General features: G+C 40.7%; 1 protein-coding gene and 1 long non-coding RNA gene across 2 annotated transcripts; one reads left to right on the plus strand and one right to left on the minus strand.

The window, feature by feature from the left end:
- The first annotated feature begins 3034 nt into the window (after positions 1–3034).
- Positions 3035–4180, plus strand: LOC124269869. Its single transcript, XR_006896629.1, has 2 exons — positions 3035–3265; positions 3636–4180. It is a non-coding gene; the product is annotated as an uncharacterized LOC124269869 (long non-coding RNA).
- A 1183-nt stretch (positions 4181–5363) lies between these two features.
- LOC124269863 (integumentary mucin C.1-like) lies at positions 5364–20379 on the minus strand. Its single transcript, XM_046704914.1, has 4 exons — positions 20358–20379; positions 12785–13297; positions 9062–9197; positions 5364–5602 (listed from the first exon to the last, which is right to left on the minus strand). Exons 1-4 carry the CDS (start codon positions 20377–20379, stop codon positions 5422–5424), a joined length of 852 nt encoding a protein of 283 aa, XP_046560870.1. The 3' UTR covers positions 5364–5421.
- Between the last annotated feature and the right edge of the window lie 694 nt (positions 20380–21073).

A 21073-nucleotide genomic window follows, 5' to 3' on the forward strand; every position in this document is an offset into this window, starting at 1 on the left:
GAGTTAATAGATTATTAACTGAAACAAAACTCCAAGGACTGGAAATGTAACTGATCCTGGTCACTCTTTGACACTGTTCTGGTAAACTTGAGTATACTGCTAGTTTCAGTCCATGATGTTTTATGTGTTTGTTTTATTGTGTTTTATTGTTCACTGATATTTGAATTCTCTGACGACCAGAGAAACTGACTTCTTGCCACTTCATCGTGTTCATAAACCATAGTTTTAGAAGATTGTAGGTGAGCTTGAGGAGGTGCCAAAAATTCAAAGATGAATTTTTAAAAAAACAAACCATGACAGTATGGGCAACTATATGCTTTAAGCACTTGTAATAGTGCTGGAGTAATTTGACTGGATAATCAGCCAATCTATCTTACTTGTGTCAGATATTAAAGATATACTTGGAGACTAATTAATCCTCATAAAATATGAAACATCAAATTAAACTTTACATAGTATTATGTTGGTTAAAGCAAGACATAAACTTATTACTCGCTGGTGGAAAATACTGCAGTGTAATATATTTACGGCAATATTACACTAGTGTAATACCGCTAGACGGATGACGCCATAATGTTACGATAAGCTGAGAGTCATCACACTGTCGGCAGTTTCTATCAGTTGATGTTGGCGAGTAATAAACAGAATACTTAACTCGCTTCCCAGAAATACCAGTTTTATTAAACTCGTGAAAGAATCATTAACTCGTTTAATAAAAATTAATGGTATTACACGGAAGGTCGTTTAGTATCCTCTATATATTTACGGCAATATTACACTAGTGTAATACCGATAGACGTATGACGTCATAATGTTTACAGGCATGACGTCACAATGCTAATACATCTGTCACAATGGTATTAGAGCTTGCTTGACTCAGGGAAAGCTGAGAGTCATCACACTGTAAGCAGTTTCGCCGCAGTTTCTATCAATTTATGTCGGAGAGTAATCAACAGAATACTAAACTCGCTTCCCAGAAATACCAGCTTTATTAAACTCGTGAAAGAATCATTAACTCGTTTAATAAAATTAATGGTATTACACGGAAGGTCGTTTAGTATCCTCTATATATATTTACGGCAATATTACACTAGTGTAATACCGATAGACGTATGACGTCATAATGTTTTACAGCTATGGCGTCACAATGCTAATATATCTGTCACAATGGTATTAGAGCTTGCTTGACTCACGGAAAGCTGAGAGTCATCACACTACAGGCAGTTTCGACGCAGTTTCTATCAATTTATGTCGGAGAGTAATCAACAGAATACTAAACTCGCTTCCCAGAAATACCAGTTTTATTAAACTCGTGAAAGAATCATTAACTCGTTTAATAATATTAATGGTATTACACGGAAGGTCGTTTAGTATCCTCTATATATTTACGGTAATATTACACTAGTGTAATACCGATAGACGTATGACGTCATAATGTTTTACAGCTATGACGTCACAATGCTAATACATCTGTCACAATGGTATTAGAGCTTGCTTGACTCAGGGAAAGCTGAGAGTCATCACACTGTAAGCAGTTTCGCCGCAGTTTTTATCAATTTATGTCGGAGAGTAATCAACAGAATACTAAACTCGCTTCCCAGAAATACCAGTTTTATTAAACTCGTGAAAGAATCATTAACTCGTTTAATAAAATTAATGGTATTACACGGAAGGTCGTTTAGTATCCTCTATATATATTTACGGCAATATTACACTAGTGTAATACCGATAGACGTATGACGTCATAATGTTTTACAGCTATGACGTCACAATGCTAATACATCTGTCACAATGGTATGTATATAAAATGTTTCCCATCGCATTGTATTCGGAGAGGTATTTCTATAGGCTTATAGCATTTTTACCAATCCGTTCATTTAATAATGAATAAATATTGTTTAAATCACAATGGTATTACACGGAAGGTCGTTTAGTATCCTCTATAACTGAGGCAGTTTCCTGACTCCTAAAACTGCAATGTAAACAACATACTCGCATGGGTGTCTCAACAGTGGGTATCCTCAGTCGTCCTGATCATGGTATTAATCAGTGCCTGTTTCGTTCGCACAAAACCCGTGAAGATCCGGGTTAGAATTGGTCTTCATCAACCCATGCTTGTCGTAAGAGGCGACTAGGGGATTGGGCGGTCAGGTTCGCTGACTTGGTTGACACATGTCATCGTATCCCGGTTGCGTAGATCGATGCTCATACTGTTGATCCCTGGGTTGCCTGGCCCAGACTCGATTATTTACAGACCGCCGCCATATAGCTGGAATATTGCTGAGTGCAGCGTAAAACTTAAATCACTCACTCACTCCTTTGCACAATGTTATTGTTTGTCCCGTTATTGGCCACATGGGTTTTTTGGTGGGGTTTGTGATTACAATTGATTATTGATCTATTACTGAGCTCTGATTATCGATCTGCATTTTGAGAGCAATAACCGCTACGAATATATTATAATGTCGTGGATAATAAAAGTGACCTTGATGGAAAGAAATCCATGGAAAATTCTGATCTATGAAAATATGTCATGTGACTGTTCTACATACTGACTGACTGACTGACTGAGTTTAGTTTTCGCCGCTTTTAGCAATATTCCAGCAATATCACGGCGGGGGACACCAGAAATGGGCTTAACACATTGTGCCCATGTGGGGAATCGAACCCGGGTCTTTGGGTGTGACGAGCCAACGCTTTAACCACTAGGCTACCCCACCGCCCCGTTCTACATACAGTTGGCCACAATATCCACTGAGGTAGGACAGGTTTCCTTCTTGCAGTGTCATGCATTCATATCCCGAATTCCTCCCCGAGAGAGTGAGTGAGTGAGTTTAGTTTTACGCCTCCCCAGCAATGGATATGGCGGCGATCTGTAAATGATCAAGCCTGGACCAGACAATACAGTGATCAACAGCATGAGCAATCGATCTGCGCAATTGCGAACCGATGACGTGTCAACCAAGTCAGTGAGCCTGACCACCCGATCCCGCTAGTCGCTGCTTACGACAAGCATGGGTTACTGAAGATCAATATTCTTACCCGGATCTTCAAGGGTAAATTCCTCCCCGAAGGGGTGGTGGGGTAGTCTAGTGGTTAGAACGTTCGCTTGTATATATATACACGTTGCAATCTGTCATGGGTTGTGTGTAAAGCAACACAGCCTTCCATATGTGGGTGTTTTATCTTTGAAAATACGGGTTAGAACTAATAACAAGCAGCCCATGCTTGTCCTGAGAGGCGACTAACAAGATCGGGTGAGCAGGTGAGGTGAAGTGAGGTGAAATTGGGTTTAACGTCGTACTTGAGAATATTTCGCTCATATGACGAAGTGCATGTGTGTGTATGTGTATGTGCGGCTGCTTGTACTAGCCCAGACTTAAGCTGGTTTTATAGTGCTAGCCAACTGAGATACCATGCCGCAGTGAAGCATGAATATCCCACTCTGACACATTATACTGACTCCGAGCCGACCAGTCCTTGTACCCATTAATGCTGAGCGCCAGGCAGGGACCAAGAAGTACCATATTTTAACGTCTTTTGGTATGATGTGGTCGGGGATCTAACCCGCGACCTTCCTCTCTCCGGACAGACGCTCTAACCACTACACCACGGAGGCGGTCTCGGGTGATCAGGCTTGCTGACTTGGTTGATACACCATCGTCTTGCAGTTTGTAGAGTGATGTTCATGATGTCAATCACTGGATTATCTGGTCGATTATTTATAGCCCACCGCCATACAGCTGGAAAACTGCTGAGTGCGGCATTAAAAACAACCAACCCCAAATGCGAGTGTTCTTTAAACTGTTTTAAGTCGTATACGTTCATTTTCAACATGGGCCTTTTTTATTGAAATATATTTGTTGCATGGCATCAATGTGATTAAACTATTTTTATATTAGGAACAGTTTTGCCAATGTGTGAAAGATGTGTGCCCTAGAGTACCCTTTAAAGAATAACATATCATTGCGTTTATTCAGATTTACTCATCACGAAAAGTATTGGTTTATTATTTACTTCATGTTTTTTATATATATATATATATATACTTGCAGGCAAAAGAAACTATACACTTGAAAATTCAAATTAGCCAAATGATTATCAACATTATTAAAGTTTTAGGGCTGAGAATGCAAAAAAAACACCATGTATCTAATGTTCATCATGTACAAACATATTGCAAAAACTGGGTGCCAAAACTAAGGTTGACGGACTGATCAATAAAAAATGTTTTCTTGATGTAAGTGTTTTAGTCCCATTCACAACAACCACAAGACTTTTTAGGGAAGATCACGCACCCATCAAGGGCAAAGGGTGTTTTCGGACGTTAAATGCATGTATATTTTAGGCCTTGTCACAACAACCACACGAATTCCTAGCGAAGATCACGCACCCATCAGGGGCAAAGGCTGCTTGGGCGATAAATGCTTGTATTGTGCTAAAACAAATAGAGCGCCCGAACATATACTAGTACATGTATTCGGTCCAAACAAAAGTACTCGCATTGGAGATGCTTGAACGACCCTGTGGAGGAGCTCGTGGTGTAGGAACCGTTTAGGCCTGTAGTTAATAATTTACACAGTCAAAACAAGGTCGAGTTGCTAAGGTTTGTTTCTTTGGTAACTCTATCAATATGTATATGATGTGCTTGTTTTAAGATGGTTTCTAACATATTTATTGCCTATCGTGATTGTTTTCGTTTTCGTATGTTTTACATCATTTATCGGATTCTGCCTTCACTGTTGATGACATTGTCATTTGATATTGCTGTATAAAGGAAAACGGAACTACCTGCCTTTCTTCTCTTATTTATGGCTACAGATACTCGGGTACGTTCGGGACCACTCGACTTATTCCGTAACAGCCATGGTGTATGTGTGATTTTTGCACTGTAATCAGCATTTTCTGTATTCTTAAGAGATGGAACTGTCTTGTTTCCTTGGATAGCGGTTGGATCAATTGGACAAAACAGAGACTTGTCGGCTTGAAGTATGTGTCTGACCTGGGTGTGTCGTTGGACTAGCACTATCAAACCACGTAAAATCTCCAAATCATCATCACCATCATCATAATCATCATCACCATCATTGTCATCACCAGACTTGTAGAGACACTGACGCAATACCTGCACTTTCTTTTATAAGTGCCATAATGTTTCAGTGACTATGGTTTCACACTGCCTTTAGCAAAATCCCAACACTGTCACGGCGGGGGACACAAGAAATGGGTTTGACACATATTGGGAATCGCATCCGGGCCTTTGGCGTGAAACGCGAACGCTTTGAACATTAGGCTACTTCACTGTCCAGCGCAGCGAGGAACTATTTGAACTGAAACACACATGGGAAGGGTTGAAGTCGTAGTGTCATCGGTAACATTTTATTGAAACAACATTAACAAGAATGTCGACTTGCGGCTTGGTCAACCCCGGAACAGGGAATCCAGAGCAGGAACTACAGGTTTGTTGCAGTTGTCTTTGACGCAACAGAAGTGGCATGTAAAGTCGTCATTTACAGGAACAGCTACGTTAAGACCCGTGCACTCGCTCCTGTCCGAGGTTTGGTGCCACCATTTTGTCTTACATTCCTCCACAGTAGCGCATCTGTTTAGTTCAAACAACAAGAACATTTCAAACTACAGGAGAATTTCAAACTACGGGAAATTTCAAACAACGGGAACATTTCAAACTAGAACATTTCAAACAACGGGAACATTTCAAACAACGGGAACATTTCAAACAACGGGAACATTTCAAACCACGGGAACATTTCAAACAACTAGAACATTTCAAACAACGGGAACATTTCAAACAACGGGAACATTTCAAACAACGGGAACATTTCAAACAACGGGAACATTTCAAACAACTAGAACATTTCAAACAACGGAACACAAACAACTAGAACATTTCAAACCACGGGAACATTTCAAACAACGGGAACATTTCAAACAACGGGAACATTTCAAACAACATTTCAAACAAGAACATTTCGGGAAACAAACAACGGGAACATTTCAAACAACGGGAACATTTCAAACAACTAGAACATTTCAAACAACGGGAACATTTCAAACAACGGGAACATTTCAAACCACGGGAACATTTCAAACGGGAACATTTCAAACCACGGAACATTTCAAACAACTAGAACATTTCAAACAACGGGAACATTTCAAACAACGGGAACATTTCAAACAACAAACAACGGGAACATTTCAAACAACTAGAACATTTCAAACCACGGGAACATTTCAAACAACGGGAACATTTCAAACAACTAGAACATTTCAAACCACGGGAACATTTCAAACCACGGGAACATTTCAAACCACGGGAACATTTCAAACAACGGGAACATTTCAAACAACTAGAACATTTCAAACAACGGGAACATTTCAAACAACTAACATTTCAAACAACGGGAACATTTCAAACAACACGGGAACAACATTTCAAACTACGGGAACACGGGAACATTTCAAACAACGGGAACATTTCAAACAACGGGAACATTTCAAACAACTAAAACCACGGGAACATTTCAAACAACGGGAACATTTCAAACAACGGGAACATTTCAAACAACTAGAACATTTCAAACTACGGGAACATTTCAAACAACGGGAACATTTCAAACCACGGGAACATTTCAAACTACGGGAACATTTCAAACAACAGGAACATTTCTAACAAGAACACTTCAAACAACAGGAACATTTCAAGCAACAGGAACAATCAAACAACAGGAACATTTCAAGCAACAAGAACATTTTATCTGTTGTATTACATTTACGCTTAGTCTCTGAAAATATGTTCTCATGGAAACGAATATGGGAACATTTGAAAGTGTAAATGTTGCTATATCTATTTCCGGACGATTTTAATCTAGAACACAATCTTGCATGGCTTGGTGGAAGGGATAACAAAGCTTAGGGACTATGAGGCAGACTTCTGTTGTATCTATGCTTTGCCGAATGCGGTTTTGAACAATATATAGCAGTGGCAGCTTATCGCCATCCTTGTATATCTAAGTCATCTTAATATGGAAGACCGCCTCCGTGGTGTAGAGGTTAGAGCGTCCGCCCGGAGAGTGGAAGGTCGCGGGTTCGATCCCCGACCGGCGCTCAGCATTAATGGGTACAAGAAGGACTGGTCGGCTCGGAGTCAGTATAATGTGTCAGAGTGGGGTATTCATGCTTCACTGCGGCATGGTATCTCAGTGGGCTAGCACTATAAAACCAGCTTAAGTCTGGGCTAGTACAAGCAGCCGCACATACACATACACACGCATGCACGTCGTCATATGAGCGAAATATTCTCAAGCACGACGTAAAACCCAACTTCACCTGACCTCTTAATATGGAGACAAGAATTTTATGGATGTCAACTTCTTTATTGTGATGGACACGACGTTTCGGAGTATATTCTTACTCCTGCATCAGGTGAATGAAAGAATTAGGAAGCAGGCAGCTATATATGTTTAAAGCTAAAATACATGGAATTATCATGAAACGGCCCTCCCATTATCAGAAATTTGCGGTCCGCTGCAAATGATATTGGACCGCTCAACCTTAACGACGGGCCACTATCAGTTCTGTTGTCAAGTGACGTCATAGTTCGACATTAATTGGCTTTCGACTGGCAGATATTCTGGGTCAAACAAGTCAAAGCAACCCGAATTCCCGCTTTAAATAGCGGTAATATTGGCTTTCTTGTTGGTGCTAACCTTAACAATTGCACTATTAAGACTGTTGATGGACCAAAACCGAACACTGTCATAGTTTGACATGTTGCAGGCTATGGTCTTGTCAAAGGCCAAGGTCGAATATCGTCACTTTCTGTTGTGACGTCACTTGAATTGTTCGATGACGTAATTGCATTCGGGCAGTCAACCCCGTCAGAAGTTGATTTGGGTAAACTTACAGTCAAATTCCTTCATTGTTTCCTTTTTCTTTTCAACACAAATTCCATGTATTTTAGCAATAATAACGGTAATGCTATTTTTGAGGGCATTATCATTTGCAGAAGCCCTCGGTCTTTTTCAACTGCCCTCCTTCGTCGGGCAGTTAATGGAAGACCTCGGGCTTCTGCAAATGATAATGCCCTCAAATATAGCATTACCCTTATATTATAGCTAAAACACATGGAATTATCATGAAACGGCCCTCCCATTATCAGATATTTGCGGGCCGCTGCAAATGATATTGGACCGCTCAACCTTAACGATGGGCCACTATCAGTTCTGTTGTCAAGTGACGTCATAGTGGGTGCATGGGCTTACGGCTCATTCGACATTGGCTTTCGACTGGCAGATATTCTGGGTCAAACAATTCAAAGGAACCCGAATTCCCGCTTTAAATAGCGGTCATATTGGCTTTCTTGTTGGTGCTAACCTCAACAATTGCACTATTAACGTTGTTGTTGGACCAAAACCGAACACTGACATAGTTTGACATGTTGCAGACTATGGTCTTGTCAAAGGCCAAGGTCGAATATCGTCACTTTCTGTTGTGACGTCACTTGAATTGTTCGATGACGTAATTGCATTCGGGCAGTCAAACCCGTCAGAAGTTGGTTTTGAGTAAACTTACAGTCAAATTCCTTCATTGTTTCCTTTTTCTTTTCAACACAAATTCCATGTATTTTAGCAATAATAACGGTAATGCTAATATTGAGGGCATTATCATTTGCAGAAGCCCTCGGTCTTTTTTCAACTGCCCTCCTTCGTCGGGCATTTAATGGTAGACTTCGGGCTTCTGCAAAAGATAATGCCCTCAAAAATAGCATTACCGTTATAATATGTGAAAGCAACAACAGTTATGAGATAACAAGGGAAACCAGTAGTTAATTGTCACTAAATTAGTAGATGGGGAAGTGGAGGGCAGGGGTTGTTAATCCAGGCATGATTAATGAGGTAACAATGGTGGCATTTAGAAAGAGATAAAAAAACAAATGGAAGCCAGGAGGTTAATTAGCACTAAATTGTTAGATGGACACTGGAAGCCAGGGATGGTTATAATCCAGGCACGAGGTGATATGGTCATGATGGTTATGACTCACGCTTTCGTAATTGTTTTAGAGGCATCTAGGTGGTTTTCAACACTGTTCATGCAGTAAGGTGCATCCCCTGGACATTGAACTACAGGCTGGATGGGGCTGTAACCACACATCGGGCCACTGCAGGTCGCGCAGGACACTGGAACACAGACACATTAGTGAGACAGCCAGACAGACAATTTTATTTGCAATGCGGGCCTAGCACAGGCCCTCGTGTCTTTGCGAAGATTAAAGATTAAGAAAAATATTTTTTTTGAGATGACCCCCGACACGAAATGCCTCACAGTACATTGTAAACCAAAAGTCACTGTGTTCTTTAATCTGATTGGTTGAAAAACGTGATCAAATGGTATTCGATTCCCGGAAATTCGCTGCGTATTAATACATACAAACATCGCTCACACCATTGTATTGTTACGTCGTCAGCTGTTATGACGTCATTAAAATCATATTGTGACGTAAAGTCCGAATGACGTCACAAATGAGCAGTTCCAAATGCCACCATAGGGAGACAGCCAAAACGGCCGGCTGATGACATTTCACTGCTGTACCCGTACTCGATGTCAGTGAGTGCAGACAGAAAAAACGTGTGTGGACCTTTTGGTACTTTTGTGTTTACAAGAGCAGACATTTCCGGGTGTTAAAAGTATTTGAAGTGTGGATTTCATTTTTAAAGCCGTCGGTTCCAAATGAATTTTGTGTTTACAATGTCGATAATGATTTATCTCCTAAATACATTCATTATGTATTGTACTGTGAGGCATTTCGAGCCGAGGGTCATCTCATATTTTTCAAATCTTTAATCCTCTCAAAGACACGAGGGTCTGTGGGGCCTAGTGGCCTATAATACAGTTTCTGCAGTTGCTTCACGCAGCTAACATCACTGGTGGAAACATTACGTTTATGTTTTACCACGGTTAAAATGTCTCAATTCGACTCACAAGTTTTCAGCGACACGGTAACGTTCGCAATGTTTACATTCCCACAATGCAATCGTGGAATGTCGCTTGACTACTCAGCTTCATCTGAATGTACTGATCTAAACTTACGTTGGTAATAGAAATGCGACGTTCATATTGCCCCATATGGTTTACGTTAATGAAAGATGTAATTAAGATAATTCAGAAAAGATATTTAATCCGAACGTAAACCGTCATCAAACTGTTATCATCTGTTTTTTTCTGGTAACGTTCGTCTTAACGTAGGGGGCAGACACATCAATAGAACAGCGCCCCAGTTAGCCCTGTGCGAGGATTCTTAATTTAGGTCAGCGACACCGTCGTTTGTTTTCTGCCTTAAATTAATCGTAATTATCCTTAGAAAGTATTAAATTTAGCATCTTAGAAAGATGTAAAGCTCGCAACTTTATTTCCTAATTACCATTCATTTGAATAAATTAACAGTGGTCAATATCGGTGTACAAAGGTTGCTCCAAGTTTGAAGATATGGCGAAGGAACAAAGCAGTTATATGGATTACGTGACGGTTTTTAGACTTGAAAATAGCTGAAATAGTTAGTTGTCCATTATAAGCATTTTGTAGCTGCGAGAGGTATTCATCTCGTATATGCTGATATTTCTGACATATGAAAAAAAACATGGTTTTCATTTTCAATTTCCCGAGCATCACAGCGTGGACAGTAAAATTCTGTTACTGGTGTTATTCCTATATTTGTTGACTTTGACGTTGTTGGATATTCGAAATTAACAGAATGCCTGGATCAAATGATGGTATTTCAATTCTGTTATGTATAATTCTAGGTTCTCGTGGTGTTTAAGTTGTGAGAAATGATAGAGGTGCTTGGAATTACTGATTTCTGTATGTCATGTTTGATAGGTGATAGAATTAACTCTCTGTTTGAAGATGTACATAAATAATCTCACATCTCCGACGCCTTGGTTTATCCAAACATTCGAGAACACGCTCAGGAATAATATGGATCTAACTTTTGAAGTCCAATTGGTTACACATCTCATCGAAAGTTTTAAGCAGTTTGTAACACTGTCTGGGGTAACGTCAGGGAGACTATATAACGTATATATTGTAGATTATCACTGGTTCATTGACAGCAACGTGGACCAAAGCTTAATCACTTTATTTGAGTGAGTACAAACAGACCCATTGGTGATATAGGACGAGGCGGAATAATGATGTATAACGATCCCAAGTGGAGGCTGGGAGATTCGTGTCTCAAACACCGTCATCTTTCCTTATTTTGTGTTGTTTTTTTGTTTGGTTCTTGTGTACTGGTATTAACTGCGAAGTGTCATTCAACCATACAAGCACGCACGCACGCACGCACGCACACAACACACACATGGAAGCTGGGAGATTCGTGTCTCATAGGTATTACAAACAATAGTTATAAGTAAGGTTGGGTATTGCCAAAATTTTCGTACTGCGATATATTGCGATATGTGTTGGCGTATTGCAATATATATTGCAGTATATTGTGATATGTGATGTATTGTGAAAGTGTCACACATGGTTGAAGGTAGTGAAACTACTGTTTCCTTTATTTGGAAACAATGCCACTGGCCACTGTCAGGACTCAGATGTGATTGTACAAGAGATCAATTGAAAATGTTTCCAAATTGAAGACTTCGCTCTAAAGTTTAGAACCCGAGAAAAAGCGTCTGCAGCGGCGTCCGCCATTTTGGTTTGTCTATCCTTACAACGAGTGCCGGTACCAATCTATTTGTTTTTATTTATATGGTTTAAAAGTCACGCAAATTCAATAATATGATCAATAAACATTCTCAAAATTATTAATGTTTAATAATATAAAGGGAATACAAATGGTGTTAGTAGTTTTGACTACATGACGAAAATTACCGATCGTATCGGGTGAACCGGTTCGCGAAAAGTGTACCGCAATATATCGTATTGTGAAGTTCGAATTGCAATATACCGGCTAACTGGTATTATCGCCCACCCCTACATTTAAAATGATACAAAACTAAAAATAGGACACAATTAATAATAATAATAATATTCCTGCTGTGTCTGTTACTTCTGTCACTTAGGGTTCATACATTTCGTTCTTTTAACGTTTATCGCTATGACAAATAGTGAGTGATGAATTTAGTTATTACGCTGCACTGTGCAATATTCTGTTGGCGGCGGTCTGTAAAAACGAAAATCGAGTCTGGACCAGACAATCCAGTGATCAACAGCATGATCATCGATCTGCGCAATTGGGAACCGATGACGTTTATCGCTATGCAGGTTCAGATGATGATACTTTGTGTTGATCTGTAGTACAAGATTGTGGCTGGATGTATTGCGTGTATATTTTTGTTTCAAATTTTATTAAAAGTTTTCAACTTAAGTATCACTGTCTGTGTCTTAATAACTCAACACCTTCTTTCTTTGTATTGTGTTGGTTTGTTAGGTTTTTGTGTACACGATCTAACTGCCAAGTCTTATTCAAACATACGCCAGCACGCACGCACACGGACATACGTACGCACACACACACGCATGGAAGCTTGGAGATTCATGTCTCACACACCACCTTCTTTGTTTTGTGTATTCTATTATTGGTGTTTTGTGCTTTGTATTGATCGAGTAGTGGTGCTAATTGCCAAGCTTCCACAGTGGACCACTCAAACACCCGCACACGCACATGCACGCACGCGCGCGTGCACACTCTCGCATGCGCACACACATTGAAGCTGAATCATTCATGTGACCTATAGAATTATATTTTATTGAAATGTCTTACCTCCTGTTGTTCTTTTTGTTGTTTGAGGTACAGTTGCGTTTGTTGTAACGCCGTTGTTAGTGGGAGACGTTGTTACCGTCTGTGTTCCGCTTGTACTTGTCGGCTGTTTCGGGGACGGAGATGTTGCAGTTGTAACAGTATCTGTGGGCGTCGATGCAGTTGTTGTGGAAATGGCGCTGTTGGTGGAGGAACCGAATGTCGATGACGTTGTTACCGTCTGTGTTGTTGTCCCGCTTGTACTTGTCGGCTGTTTCGGGGACGGAGATGTTGCAGTTGTAACAGTATCTGTGGGCGTCGATGCAGTTGTTGTGGAAACAACGCTGTTGGTGGAGGAACCGAATGTCAATGACGTTGGTAATGTCTTTGTTGTTGAGACTTGTTTTGTTGTCCCACTTGTGGTTGTCTGTTCTTTGTGGACGACATTATTGTAGTGGTTGCAGTGGTTGTTTCCGTTGTTGTAGGCACCGTTTTCACAATGGTTTTCATCGTTGTTGGTTTCACAGTTGTTGTAGGCTCATAATGCCCATACAATGCTAAAACCAAAGCCATGGCAATCATATTTTGGGGTCATTGATAATATCGCTTTACTTTACAAGGCATCATATGTCACCTACCAAATACTGACAGCCTCCGTGGTGTAGTGGTTAGAGCGTCCGCCCGGAGAGCGGAAGATCGCGGGTTCGATCCCCGACCGCGTCATACCAAAAGACGTTAAAATATGGTACTTGTTGGTCCCTGCCTGGCGCTCGTCATTGATGGGTACAACAAGGACTGGTCGGCTCGGAGTCAGTATAATGTGTCTGAATGGGGTATTCATGCTTCTCTGCGGCGTGGTATCTCAGTGGGCTAGCACTATAAAACCAGCTTCAGTCTGGGCTAGTACAAGCAGCCGCACATACACATACACACGCATGCACGTCGTCATATGAGCGAAATATTCTCAAGCACGACGTTAAACCCAATTTCACCTCACCTCACCTCACCTACCAAATACTAGTGTGTAACATTTTGTATGACCCGGGAAACGAGTGCAAATGTCTCACACCCCTTAAAACAAGCATAATATTTTCCCTTAAAACAAGTAATATTTTGTCTTATAACATTAAACAAGTAACATTATTCAAACCTTTTTCATCATACCCAAAACTAGTAAGATGTCTGCCCGACCTCGGAAACAATTAACATTTAAGCAAGTAATGTTTCATACTCCCTTAAAACAAGTGACGTATTTTCATTAACATATACCCCCCCTAAAACAAGTAACATTTTTAATTTTTCATTAAAAAGTAATATTTTTCCATCATCACTCCTGGAAACAATTAACATTTCATCATACCCTATAGTAAGTAATTATTCTTTTTTCATATCCCCTTAAAACAAGTAAAATTTCTTCATAATGCCCTACAACAAGTAATATGTTTCCATACCCAATAAAATCAAGTAACATAAGAAACGTAACATTCTTCAAACATTTTTCATCATCCCTTAAAACAAGTAATATTTTTTCATCATCCCCTAAAAACAAGAAACATTTTTTCATCATCCCCTAAAACAAGAAACATTTTTCATCTTCCCTTAAACAACTAATATTTTTTTTCATCATCCCTTAAAACAAGTACATTTTTCATCATCATCATCCCTAAAACAAGAAACATCCCCTAAAAACAAGAAACATTTTTTCATCTTCCCCTAAAACAACTAATTTTTTTTTTTCACCATCCCTTAAAACAAGTAATATTTTTTCATCATCCCCTAAAAACAAGAAACAGTTTTTCATCTTCCCCTAAAACAAGCAAAATGTTTTCATCATCCCTTAAAACAAGTAACATTTTTTCATCTACCCTTAAAACGAGTAATATGTTTTCATCATCCCCAAAACAAGTGATATTTTTTAATCATACCCTGCATCAAGTAACAATTTGTTCATGGCACCACATGCCCTCTTCCCTGCCATGTGATCACTCTTATATCCTCATTGCTCGCCCAGGGGCGGTGGGGTAGCCTAGTGGCTAAAGCGTTGGCTCGTCACGCCGAAGACCCGGGTTCGATTCCCCACATGAGTACAATGTGTGAAACCCATTTCTGGTGTCTCCCGCCGTGATATTGCTGGAATATGGCTAAAAGCGGCGTAAAACAAAACTCACTCATTCAATCCCTCACTCACTCATTAATCGTCCATTTAAGGTTGTACTCACGTAAATTACAGATGTATTCATTACAGGAATCGGAGTCACGACAATCTCCGTTGCACAAGACCGGATAGTCACAGAAGTCATGGTCTGACCGCTTGTCGTGGTGATTGTGACAATGCTACAATGCAAGCAGTCAGTGAATGTGTTTATTTTATTGAAAGTGCCGGAGTTGAACAAGTAAATCCCACAACACAGTTACGGAGTTGACTGACCGAGAATCATGAGTTGAAAACAGAATCATAGGATCCTAGAACAACTAAGGGACGCAACTCTTCAGAACGAGTATTCCGCCACAGAAGATACTGCCTATACACAATTAGAAAGGTGCAAACCAGCTGTAGCTTCAAAACAAATTCGACCAGCGTGTTATCGAAAACAATTAATCCTTAAGATTGAAAATAAATATTTTGAATCGGGTTCTACAAGTAAGAACATTATTTGTCCGAGTGAAATAGACTAAAGTAAATTCTTCTGGTCTTATATAAAAAAAACGAAGCAGTGATGGAGAAATAATGCGATGTGAATTTGGCTAAACAAAATCGCATAAATATTTTAGAGTGAGTGAGTAAGTATGGTTTTACGCCGTTTTTAGCAATATTCCAGCAATATCACGGCGGGGGACACCACAAATGAAATATTTTATAAATGTTGACCTGAATACAATGAAACATCAGTACGAACTGCATAAGAAAAACTATACTAGGCACATAAAGAAACTGTGCATACAAAAATTTAAAATCTAAATTTATCAAACCTGTGTAGACACATAAGTATTTAAACTCAGAGATTAGTGACATGTATCCAACATGCATGCACGTGCCACGTTCCGTGACGTCAGTGGGTTCGTCCTTGAGACGTGCAATACGTTGTTGCACTTTCATTCCGGGAAAGAGAAACAGAGCAAATGAATGCCACACAATACTGTCACTTTGGAAAACTCAACCCCTGCCACTGCGATTGTTCAAAACATTAAACGGCTATTGAAACGCATAGCATGCCAAGGCTCACGTCTGCACAACGTCATGAGGCCATTGGGATGGTCCGTGGGGAGAATGTCTCAACGACAAGTGGCTGCACATTTCCACTGCCACTGGAACACCATTTCTGCACTGGTGAGACGCTACCAGAACACAAATGACGTCATCGATCGGCCACGTTCTGGACGTCCACGTGTAACAACGCCAAGACAGGACAGATGGATAAGGGTGACCCATCTTCGCCACAGGTTTCAGAATGCAGTGATGACTGCCCGAACCATCCCAGGACTTCACCGTATCCACCCCAACATAGTTCGACAACGTTACGTCATCACGGGATCAGACCACGACGTCCCGCACAGGGATCAGATTCTTCGATCTGTGGCAATTCTTTTTCTGCAACGTCATGGCCCTGGGTTAACATTCCAACAGGACAATGCCCGCCCTCATACGGCAAGGGTTGCTATGGATTTCTTGCAACACCACAACGTTGACTTACTGCCTTGGCCTGCAAATTCACCGGATCTCTCCCCGATAGAGCATGTTTGGGACGAGATGGATCGACGTCTACGCCGTCTTCCTCATCCGCCAGATAACGTCCTTGACCTTGCAACAGAACTTGAGAGAATCTGGCGTGACATCCCACAAGCTCTCCTTGCACGTTTGATAGGCTCTATGCGTCGTCGATGCACTGCTGTTCTCAATGCCGATGGTGGACATACCCGTTATTGAGCTTGTGACATGGTCGTTTGACCCGAGTCCCGCTTGTGGACTCGTGACGTCATTGTGATTGACTTTTCAATTGAAATTCTCCCGACTTGTTATGGTCTCATGATCCCTCCATTAAAGTTTATATGTACCTTTGACATTGTTATCGTACTTATGAACTGGGATAATATTTTGACAATGCACAGTTTCTTTATGTGGCTAGTATACAAATACAGTTTGTTTAGCGCCTCTTTAAGCAATGTATCAGTGTGGTCGGTCAGATAATCAAGTGATTGACATCATGAGCATCGATAAATGCCACTGGCATAAATGACATGTATTCATATCAACCAGCCTGACAATCCGGTCCAGTTGCCCCTAACAACACTGTGTGTTTGTTTGTTTGTTGTTTAGTGCTGCACTCAGCAATATTCCAGCTATATGGCGGCGGTCTGTAAATAATCGAGTCTGGACCAGGCAATCCAGTGATCAACAGCATGAGTATCGGTCTACGCAATTTGGAAACGATGACATGTGTCAATAAAGTTAGAAAGGCTGACCACCTGATCCTGTTAGTCGCCTCTTACGACAAGCATGGGTTGCTGAAGACCAATTGTAACCCGGATCGCCCGTGTGTGTGCGTGCGTGCGTGCGTGCGTGCGTGCGTGCGTGCGTGAACATATAGAGTTCTGTAACTGTATGAGACAATAAGTTTGAACGTAACTGACAGATGGTACAGATCCACATCCCGCCTTTATCCGTTGGTATGTCTGATCTCCACGAACTTCCAGATAGCAAGCCTGTAAGGAGAAGGTGAACTCGTCTTTACACAACCACTCACTATATGTTATGGTTACATCGAAGATGAATTTCTCCATTAACTTGAGGGAACCAACTGCCAACCCTATGCAGACAAATTGCACGAGGATCATGCATCAAATTGCTGAAAATCGTGCAAATATCGTGCATGTGAACAGCTGCGTTTTGGTGTAAAGTTTTGTTAAGAATTCGCCAATTTTTACTGAATTTCACCATTTACTGAACCCATGACAATAATCTTTTCTTCTCTACGAATTTGTTTTACAATACATCAGTTCATGTGTAAACAGTACCTTTAAACAGTATGGAATAGCTTGCAAAACGCAGTGTAGAACAGTTGACTGAAGTAAGTGGCTACATTTACACTAGTGAGTCTAAACGTTTGATGGGGAGTATATATTCATGTTAGTGACAGAACGGTGTCCTCCCATTTGTGAGCACTCCCAGTTGTGAGACACATTAATTAATGGTTCAGTGCACATAGGTGGTGTTTCCACATCCCTACAATGAAAGTGGGATCAGCCCAGCCCAGCACCCACAGGAGGCATAGTTCATTGATGAGTAGATTAATGAAATAGATTATCAAAGATTATATTTACACAGAAGAAATAGTTCATTAAATATTTTATTTACTCAGAAGAATATGTAATTATGACAACACATTTTTATTGACTATTATGAAGTTTGAAAGTCTTTTTGGTTTAAACATATTTTATTATTATTTATCAAAATGAGTTGGGATTGGTGACGTATTACTGCTTATGTTAACACCGCTCCCATGCAACATAAAATACAAAATGAAATGGAGGATGTGACGTCATCGATATTGACTATTGCATAAATATATTTTTAAGTACATATAAATATATAGATTACATCAATTAAAACTATTCTCTAAGTAGTCATAATTATCAGTAATTAGCTAGGGTTAATCCATTCTATCAAACAGGGAAGTACGGTGTGTTTTCTTTGTTAATTACCTACTATAGTGTCTCATAACTGGGAGTCTCACAACTGTGAGTTCTCACAAATGGGAGTAGACCGACAGAACAATTGACGAAAATATGCGTGTTAATCGCATCGGATCGAATTGAATACACAATCACGGCATTAAAATCTTTAAAACCAAAGATTTTAGATTCTATTTCTAAGAAATTTGGACGTAAAAGCTACAATATTATGAAAATGCTTCAAACAAATATTTAGGAACTTTATAGCCTCAAGTGTCCTAAACCCAGTGATGCGTGATACTTTTATGGTTTTTGTGTGTGTTCTTTTGTTACTTTTTCTCAATTGTTAATTCTTGAGTACTTTCGGATTTCAGGCACTACAAATGCTCTGAAGGCGTTGTTTCCTTTCGGCGTTTAAGAAGTTTCCAATAATTGTGTTCATTATTGAAATGGATCTGAACTCGTACTCACCTGATACGCGCTACATCTTCTATCACTAAATTTACAGTCCGCTAGGTCGTGAACTTCATCGCAAACCAGACAATTCAAATCTGAAACAACAGAAATGTGTGTGAGTCGGTAATATTCATGGAAGGCCGCCTCCGTGGTGTAGTGGTTAGAGCGTCCGCCCGGAGAGCGGAAGGTCGCGGGTTCGATCCCCAACCGCGTCATACCAAAAGACGTTAAAATATGGTACTTGTTGGTCCCCGCCTGGTGCTTGGCATTAATGGGTACAACAAGGACTGGTCGGCTCGGAGTCAGTATAATGTGTCTGAGTGGGTATTCATGCTTCACTGCGGCATGGTATCTCAGTGGGCTAGCACTATAAAACCAGCTTAAGTCTGGGCTAATACAAGCAGCCGCACATACACATACACACGCATGCACGTCGTCATATGAGCGAAATATTCTCAAGCACGACGTTAAACCCAATTTCACCTCACCTCACCTCACCTCACCTAATATTCATGGGCGCATATATTCTTGCGCGATTCGGATACCACAGCTCGATCAACGTTCAGCGTTGGCGTATGTAATGGCCGCGCGCCGGTAAGATCACTGAGTCAGAACTCATCTTCTCTCATCCGTGAAGACCCGTGTTGAATATTGATCTACAGCAACCCGGAGCGGTTGGGTAGCCTAGTGGTTAAAGCGTTCACTCGTTACGCCGTAGACCCGGGTTCGATTCCCTACATGTCTACAAGGTGTGAAGCCTTGGTGTACCTCTCCGTAATAGTGCTCGAAAGCTAAAAGCGGCGTAAAACCACACTCACTCATTCACTGCAGCAGCTGATGCTTAGTGCAAGAGGTGACTGACATCATCGGGTGATCAGACTCGCTGATATGACGTATGCCGCCGTACTCAATTACATGGATAGATGTTCATGACGTGAATCACCGGTTTGTCTGGTCAACATTCGATTCATTACAAACCACCGGCATATCGATACAACACTTCGGAGTTCGAATCCCTGATTATGTTTCTTGACTAAGGGGTTTACTTGTCAGCCCCAAGGACTGGGTTTGATTCCCCGATACTGTACAATGTATTATGAAGTCCCTCCTGGTGTATCTGACCGCCTCCATGGTGTAGTGGTTAGAGCGTCCGCCTCGAGAGCGAAAGGTCGCGGGTTCGATCCCCGACCGCGTCATACCAAAAGACGTTAAAATATAGTACTTGTTGGTCCCTGCCTGGCGCTCGACATTAATGGGTACAACAAGGACTGGTCGGCTCGGAGTCAGTATAATGTGCCTCAGTGGGGTATTCATGCTTCACTGCGGCATGGTATCTCAGTGAGCTAGCACTATAAAACCAGCTTCAGTCTGGGCTAGTACAAGCAGCCGCACATACACATACGCATGCACGTCGTCATATGAGCGAAATATTCTCAAGCACGACGTAAAACCCAATTTCACCTCACCTCACCTGATGTATCTCGCAATGACATATTGCGGGAATATTACAAAAAACGCCATAAAATCTCTACGCACTCATATTGTTATCTAAATATTTAGGTGCGATTTGATGATCTGGGAAATAGAGACGCTACTTTACCGGACAATAGAAAACTGCTACACAGCCGTACAACCAGAATTAAAGCGATTCCTGAAAATAAACAACAAACGATTATCATGATAATTTTTTAGACATCTTTGATTGGCATTTGGTCGTTTGATGAAAATGAAGACACGAAACAACACCATGATTATCAACAACAACTTACAATGTTTACATACTCTTACTCAGTATATGTGTGTGTGTTTCTTGTCTTGTAATTGCGACTGACAGAATGCAGGTGACAGCCGGTTCCAGACGCGTTTATCTACTCACGAACATCACATTTGAAATTTTTTCAATGCAACGTTAAACAACGGACAAATGACCAAATATATCGACCCGATGATGAATACAATGACATGTCATATACGTTAGTATGTTTCAACATTGACAGGAAATGTAATTAACCAACGGATCAATGGGGTAGTCTACTGGTTAAAGCGTTCGCTCGTTACGCCGATGAGGTTCGATTCCTCACATGGAAATTGTTTAAACCCCATTTCTGGTGTACCCCCGTGATATTGCTGGAATAATGCTCAAAGCGGCGTAAAAATAAAGTCACTCACTTTAGAGCCAGCCCAAGG

Source organism: Haliotis rubra, unplaced genomic scaffold (assembly GCF_003918875.1).
Source record: "Haliotis rubra isolate DU_JTF1 unplaced genomic scaffold, ASM391887v1 Scf1482, whole genome shotgun sequence".
Taxonomy (NCBI): domain Eukaryota; kingdom Metazoa; phylum Mollusca; class Gastropoda; order Lepetellida; family Haliotidae; genus Haliotis; species Haliotis rubra.

Coding starts and splice junctions, on each gene's coding strand:
- LOC124269863 (XM_046704914.1), bottom strand. CDS start 20,379: ATGTCATTGCGAGATACATCAG. Junction 13,298..20,357: donor GTCATTGCGAGATACATCAG/GTGAGGTGAGGT, acceptor GGGCATTATGAG/CCTACAACAACTGTGAAACC. Junction 5,603..9,061: donor TCTAAAACAATTACGAAAGC/GTGAGTCATAAC, acceptor TGAACTAAACAG/ATGCGCTACTGTGGAGGAAT.